Genomic DNA, 7,070 nt, shown 5'->3' with positions numbered 1-7,070 from the left:
GGATCACCAGAGTGGGGTGGGGGAGGGGAGGGGGGGAGGAACCGAGATGGAGGAGGAAGAAGGGCGAGCATGTGTATGTGCTGGAGGGGGCGCAGGGATCGTCTGTGCGGCCGAAGCTGTGGCACAAGATCAACCTTTTTTTTGGTGTGTGTGTGTGCGCGCGCGTGTGTGTGTGCGCGCCATGGGTAGTTGGTCAGTGAGAGAGAGCCTCACGGTTGTTTGGGGTTGTTTGAGAAGCGTCGAGACTAGACTCGTGTAAACGGGATGCGCCAACCTTTTGGCAGACGTTTACACCGTCGTGGTCTCATTATAAGACAAGTGTTTACCATGGGTGGGTAGTGAGTGAGTGAGAGGCTCTCTTGCCCAGCATGTTATTTGGGGATGTTTGCATGGCGTCGTGACTAGCCTCGTCAAAGCGAAGCGCGCCAATTTTTTTTATGGATGTTTACGCCGCTGCCACGGCCTCGCGAAGTTGCTAGCTGAAAAGTGAATGAGTGGCTGAAAAGTTGCAAAAGATCCAAAAGTGGGGGGTCTTCATCTGAGAGGACACCTAAGCCCTCGGTCGACGCCGAATTTTTGACTCGGCAATTCCTATTTGTCATCCAAGTAGACTCTTTAAAACACTTGAGTAATGTGAGAATATTTGCCAACTTTCCAGCATGTGTATGTGCTGGAGGGGACGCAGGGATCGTCCGTGCGGCCAGAGCTGTGGCACAAGATCAACCTTTTTTTTGGTGTGTGTTTGCCCTAAGTGAGGGCCTGACGGGTTGTTTGGGGTTGTTTGCATAGCGTCGAGGCTATCCTTGTCAAAACGGAGCGCGTCGACTTTTTGGTACACGTTTACACCGTCGTAGTCTCATTATAACACGAGTGTTTTATCGTGGGCAGGTAGTGAGTGAGCGAGAGTCTTTCTTGTGCTGACGGGTTGTTTGGGGCTGTTTGCATAGCGTCGTGACTAGCCTCGCCAAATCGGAGCGCGCCAATTTTTTGGTAGACGTTTGCATTGCCGCCGTAGTCTCACTAAGTTGCTAGCTTAAAAGTGAATGAGTGGCTGAAAAGCTGGCAAAGATCCAAAAAGTGTGTGGGGGGAGGGGGTCTTCATCTGAGGGGACACCTAAGCCCTCGGGCGACGCCAAAGTTTTGGTTCGGCAATTCATACCTGCCATCCAAATCGTCTCTTAAAACACATGAATAACATGACAATATTAGCATGCGGCAGATATTGCCTCTTTTGGTACAAATGAATCTTACAACACGTGAGTAGAAGAGGAATATATATTTGTGGTAGATATCGAAAGCATGAGAATAAACGGTAGAAGTTCGTTTGGTTACACGAAAGAGAAAAAGGTAGTAGGAACCCTCCTAGAAGATTATGTGTGTGCCATATACTCCTAGTTGTTACATGGACACATTAAGAAAAATCTTGCGAGAGTCGACTTACCAATATATTTCCAATCGAGCGAAGTAGACCATAAAAAAGGTTCGCATTATTTTCGATCCAACGAAACAAACAAGTCTTGAGTCGATGTGTTTGTTTCTTAATTCAGCAAGGGGGCGGGGGTTGTATTGTCACAGGGATTCATGCTTAGCCATGAGTTCATTGAGGATGCATTGATTAGCTAAGACTCATAGTACATCGTATGCGGCGTAACGGACAAATATATACTCCAGCTTAGCTATATTGTAAGCTTATAAGTTCCTCATCCAACTTCGTTCATGTGCGTGTCAAACAAACTAGGTTGCATAGAGCATATATTAATGTGATCTAGATCATATAAGGTGAATACCTGTCGTGTTATTCGTGTCACTCTAAATCGGTGACAACCGGTAAAAGACCTGGTTATATTTCCATGTGAGTAACACCCGACACCTTTCCACGTGTAACCAACAAGGCGACAAACATAATTTGTCGGGGGCTCGGGGCTATGACAAGGGTATCATGTCTTTACACAAAAAATATTTGAAATAAGTACATACTCAAAATTATAAGCCTGAATTTTGATGCCATTGGATGGAGTGGCGGTAGGGTTTGTTAACTTTGTTCAAGTGGCAGCCACGGTGTAACACTCGTAGATGACGGGCACAGAGGATCCCCGGCTTGACCAGGTACGGAGAAAGGGATTGTTGGCTCTGCTGACGCGTAAGCCAGGATGGCAATTATTGGTTGGGTTCGGGAGCCCCATAGTCACATCACAAAATGCCATTACCACCGCAAAGATATTTTTTTTTTCAGCACAAACAAAAATCAACCATGTTTTCCATCTTAAATAAAATCAACAAAAAAGACATCGAAAAGATTCAGTAGTCCCAAGGAGCGAATTTCATATCTTTTTGCTGGAAAGGGTCCAAAAGCCCATAAGTACAAGAAATCTTCATCTCTTTTGCATGGAGAGGATCCAAAGTTCATAAAAGAAAATCTTCATCTTTTCTGCATGGGAAGAAAGGGTCCAAAAGTTCGAGTTCGCCCAAAGATCGATCGCGTCAGCGCGCACGTACCCGGCCGTACTAGACTTCTCAGAGGCCGCCGAAAGGGTCCAAGGCTGTACAGCTCGGAGATGCCATGTGCTGCCAGTACAGTTTTGGATATTGAGTCACAGAGTCACAGGTACTACCAAGGAGGCCAAACTGTAGTAAATGCAGACGGCAGACCGTGTATTGTACGGTGTATACTGTATGTGTATTGCATACAGTGAGCATGGCAAGCTTCGTCCGTTCTGAAGACATTCAGAAACATACTGGGATCTTGTTGCAGGTTGATGAAAGAGAGAGGAATGGGGAGTTGCTGGTCAGGCAACTAGGCAAGAACACATAATTTCTTGGCATCTGAAGCAGAGATGTTTCGAGGGGTGGATCATACACGAACACGATCAGGAACCGCAGGATCTGACTGGAGAAATACCAAAACTCTTATCTATCTAACGCCGCTCGACTACATGGACCTGGCCAGAGCAAATGAACTTCATTTCTCCGACGATTACAACAAAATGACCGGCATTGGTGCAACAGTTTAGGCCATGGGAATCAGTTGTCGAGCTCCATGGCTTGCGAGGCCTTGGCTTTTCCCAGTGCGGAGAGCTTTGTCTTCACCTTCTTCTTGCCGACCTTGAAGCTGCTGCCCTTCTTCTTCTTCTCGCTTCCATCAATCTGAAGAGACAGAGAAACGAAACTAGCATCAGCACGAATGCAGCAAATTCAGTTTATTCTGTCCAGATCGAAGTTCAAGCAAATGCTACAACACCGAACAGCAGAGGAATTTTAGTTCGAAGAACCGATGCGCAAAAACAAAAATAAGTGCCATTGTGTATACATAGAGGCAGCTAAGTAGCTCACGAACAGCACAGCTGCTGCAAAAAGGCCAGGTTGTATTAATCAGGGGAAATCCCCAGAGATGGTTTGGGGTACGCAATTCAAAGAAAGATACATGGATGGGGGGCAAAATGTGATAATCTGGAAACCATTCCCAGAAAAGCATCTGCACTAATCATTTCAGACCTCTCAGTCAGGTCACACTTCTAGTTGGAAAGAGAAGAGTGTGCAAATGTCTCCAAGTGAATTGATCAGCAACGGTTTCCATGTGAATTAGTCATTATGAACATACCCTATTCTAAACACAGGCTGATCACATCAGGAAAATCTGGGGGAGCCAAACAAACGGTGTTCCTTCTTAAACAAAGCCAAAGAGTGTGAACTCTAACAGAGTCCAACAGTCATTCTCTCACTAAGAATAAAAAGGTCCATCTTTCCTATGAATCGAGCCAAATTGGTGAATTTCCCAGCAGACAAGTACAGACCCCAACAAGGTTGCAACCTCACATAGCCTATGAACATCACTAATCAGAGCTCCATGTCCATGTACCAAAAGACCACATGATACGCTCATCTAACATACGGAGGCACCCAGTAGCAGTGCAGCACCAGCCAGGAAGCTGATTTCACTAACGAGTGGCCTAGCAGCGCATCCAAATCTGATTAACAGCAACAAAGGGGAGGCAGGGGCAGCTCATACCTTCATCTTGGACTTCTTGGCCTGCAGCTTCTTGGCCTGCTCCTCCTTGGCCTTCTTCTCCCCTGTAGACACACACACACAGCACGCGCGATCAATTCAAAACCGAAACAAATCAAATCAAATCCATGGAGGAAGAAAGCGATAGGGGAGAGGGGGGAGAGAGGCAGAGGGTGAGTGGTGGTGGTACTCTGGAGGTCGAACTCGTGCTGCTTCTTCCGCTTGGAGAGGCTGTTCTTCTTCGACATCGTCTGAGTCGCTTCGCCGCCGGCCGCCGGAAGAAAGAGGCAGAGGCAGAGGCAGAGGCAAACCCTAGCCGAGCCAAGAAAGGTTTTTTCTTCCTCCTCTCCCCCCACCTTCCCGCAATAAGCGGCGCGTCGGCCACAGCGAGGCCTACTGGGCCAGGCCTGCTCTGCGTTTTGCGTTTGGTACAGAATTTTTTTTGTTTTGTTTCATTCGTCCCTTTTTCTTTTTCATCCGCTCTTTTTTTCTCTTCTTTATTTCTCATTATTTTGTTTACTTTTTCTTCTCGGAATTTTATTATTTTGTTTCTATTACCCATGTGTTTATTCTCCTATATGTTTACCCATGTCCAGTGGCGGAGGACAATTTTTTTTGAGGTGTGGCGAACTCTAAAGCTTATAAAAAATTTGATGCAAAACTGTAAAACTAAAGCAGTCCGTATAACACTAAATTGCACATGTTTTTATTTTATGAAATTCTATACATAATAACCAAATATAGTGCAAGTGGAAATGTATTTGGAAAGAAACATGCTAAAAACATATCGATAGAGCTTTAGTGAGCCTACCCTTTTGAAAGAATTCACGTGATCTTGATGAACGGACTATGTCGCACAGTTTTCACTTTTACAGGTATTTAGATTGAAACTACTGCGATTACTAACAACGTCAAAATATATTGTCAAATATGAAATTCATCGCATGAAAATCTCTCAAAAATCGTTACATTGTAGATTGCAAGTCATTTTATGAAAATGACATTGAAATTGAAACAAGTTATATCCCCCCTTCGTTATTTCTAGCCCTTTCCTCTTCTTGTCCGTCAATGAGGACGAGAGGTCCGAGGGCTTCCCAAGTAGCAGCTTCGCCCTACCAAGAGCTCCGCCTGTGCCCATGTCATTGTTGATTACAAAGTTGTTCTATCCAGCAAAACGGAACTATGATAAGAATAATTGCTGATGTTTATTTGTAAATAAATAAATCTCTAGAAAATTTCATTCTTCGTTAAGAGTTGATCCACATGGTCCCAAAGAAGAATGTTCATGACATTAGGTTTTATGAGATATAAACATTGTTTTTATGAACTGTAAAACATTTTCTAAAATGCATAAGAATTATTCTAAGACAACGTCAAAACAAACCTTATGAGCCACATGGACATGTTTACCGACGTGCCAGCATAATTAATTGCGAAATATGTGGACATATTTTTGTGACTGAACTACATAAACTTTTTAAATATCCTTTGAAAATATTTTTATGAGGCACAAGCACATGTTTCATGAAATGCTAAACATTCATAAATTACACTTATGTTTTTTTAGATAATTAATGTTGTGCTTTCAAAATTTCAAAATAGAAATCAATGTCAACTTATTTTATTCTTATATAAGATGCATCGGACGGTTAACGGAGATATATGATCGGCATCATTTTAGTGGAAGGCGTTCTGCTTTTCTATTGGTGAAAATTGGTTTTTTCTGATAAATTAGTGGATTAACAATATTTTTGGGCCCGTGAAAATTATGATACATTATGATCAATACTCATTAATTTGTAAACGGTTCCGGATATGCGATCTCAGACACATTATGTCCCAAGTTGTGTATGATATTCTACTGGAATTAATATAAAACCATGTTCACATGTTTATATCAAACTTTTATATTTTATAACAACTCAACTTTTCCATTAAACATTTATTTTGTTGATACACCTATTATACACCCATCTGTCGAGAACTATAATGTGTGCAATTTTTTAGAGTTATCTTTGACAAACGAAATGTATATAGTAATAATATACAGTACATTACACAAGATTTTTAGTGTTTGATTCTTCGAAAAATAATTTTCCAATGGTATATTTTGTACTAAATAATCCTTGCAGTTGTACTACTTACTAGATATAACTATCAAATATGTATTAAGATATGTTTTCTCATGCTAAAACAAAACTTCATTTTGTCACCATACTTTTACTTTTATATAATTTGGCATGTTCATAACTATATTCTTCTTGCGATTCATTGTTACACGCTAAACTTAAGCAAACCAATAGTATCACATTACTTTCCCTTTGATATATTATAATGGGTTTAGATGCGCAATTAAATATCTATACATCTTGGTGGAGTTCTTTAGAGATATGTCTGCCAAATAATTTGGTAGATACTTCTCGAGTATAAGGTGTGTTTGGCTTATAGCCCTATATTTCCCAACTTTGCCACATGCATATGTGGCAATTGTTTGTATCACTTCAAGAACTACGAAATGTCGCACCTTCTTAGTGACATGCCCCAATCTTGATGTGTATCATCGTCTCAAAATCATCAAAAATATATCGTGTGTATAGCAGCGTTCCCGTACTATATCATCTTGGATTTAGAACCGCTTCTGCACATAAACCTCATGTGACCTGACACTAGTAGAAAAAAGGCCCATTTGTCCCGGTTCCAGAGGCTAGTTGTCCCGGTTCTGAAACGAGGACTAAAGGGTTGGGACTAAATCACAATACCTTTAGTCCAGGTTCGCCTAAGAACCGGGACAGATGGGGCTCCACGTGGCCACTGCGGCTTGCCCAGGCAGGAGGGCCTTTTGTTCCGGTTGGTAGCACTAACCGGGACCAAAAAGCATTCATGCGTCAGTAGTTCAGGGGCTGAGATTTTTGTTTTTTTAAGGGGTGAGGGGGGTGGTTTGGGGTTTTGGGGGGGTTTGTAGGGTTAATTTAGGGGTTTCATATATTGTGTTAGCTAGCTAATAGAGAGAAGTGTCCTCTCATATCTCCGTGCTTGGTCGACGCTACGTACTATTCGTATAGAGAGG

At 42.5% G+C, this 7,070-nt stretch overlaps 1 protein-coding gene across 1 annotated transcript; it reads right to left on the bottom strand.

Annotated features, from left to right (window-relative positions):
* Positions 1-2,757: 2,757 nt before the first annotated feature.
* LOC119318604 lies at positions 2,758-4,348 on the bottom strand. Its single transcript, XM_037593183.1, has 3 exons — positions 4,194-4,348; positions 4,007-4,068; positions 2,758-3,144 (listed from the first exon to the last, which is right to left on the bottom strand). Exons 1-3 carry the CDS (start codon positions 4,249-4,251, stop codon positions 3,022-3,024), a joined length of 243 nt encoding a protein of 80 aa, XP_037449080.1. The 5' UTR covers positions 4,252-4,348; the 3' UTR covers positions 2,758-3,021.
* Positions 4,349-7,070: the final 2,722 nt, after the last annotated feature.

Source organism: Triticum dicoccoides, chromosome 6A (assembly GCF_002162155.2).
Source record: "Triticum dicoccoides isolate Atlit2015 ecotype Zavitan chromosome 6A, WEW_v2.0, whole genome shotgun sequence".
NCBI classification, from domain to species: Eukaryota; Viridiplantae; Streptophyta; class Magnoliopsida; order Poales; family Poaceae; genus Triticum; species Triticum dicoccoides.
This window is presented reverse-complemented; position numbering and strand designations above follow the sequence as displayed.

What these genes read in the sequence shown, in the direction of transcription:
- LOC119318604 (XM_037593183.1), bottom strand. Translation starts at nt 4,251, where the DNA reads ATGTCGAAGAAGAACAGCCTCTCCAAGCGGAAGAAGCAGCACGAGTTC. An exon ending in GCACGAGTTCGACCTCCAGA is followed by an intron (nt 4,069 to 4,193) that starts GTACCACCACCA and finishes GTGTGTCTACAG; the next exon opens with GGGAGAAGAAGGCCAAGGAG. An exon ending in CCAAGAAGTCCAAGATGAAG is followed by an intron (nt 3,145 to 4,006) that starts GTATGAGCTGCC and finishes CTGTCTCTTCAG; the next exon opens with ATTGATGGAAGCGAGAAGAA.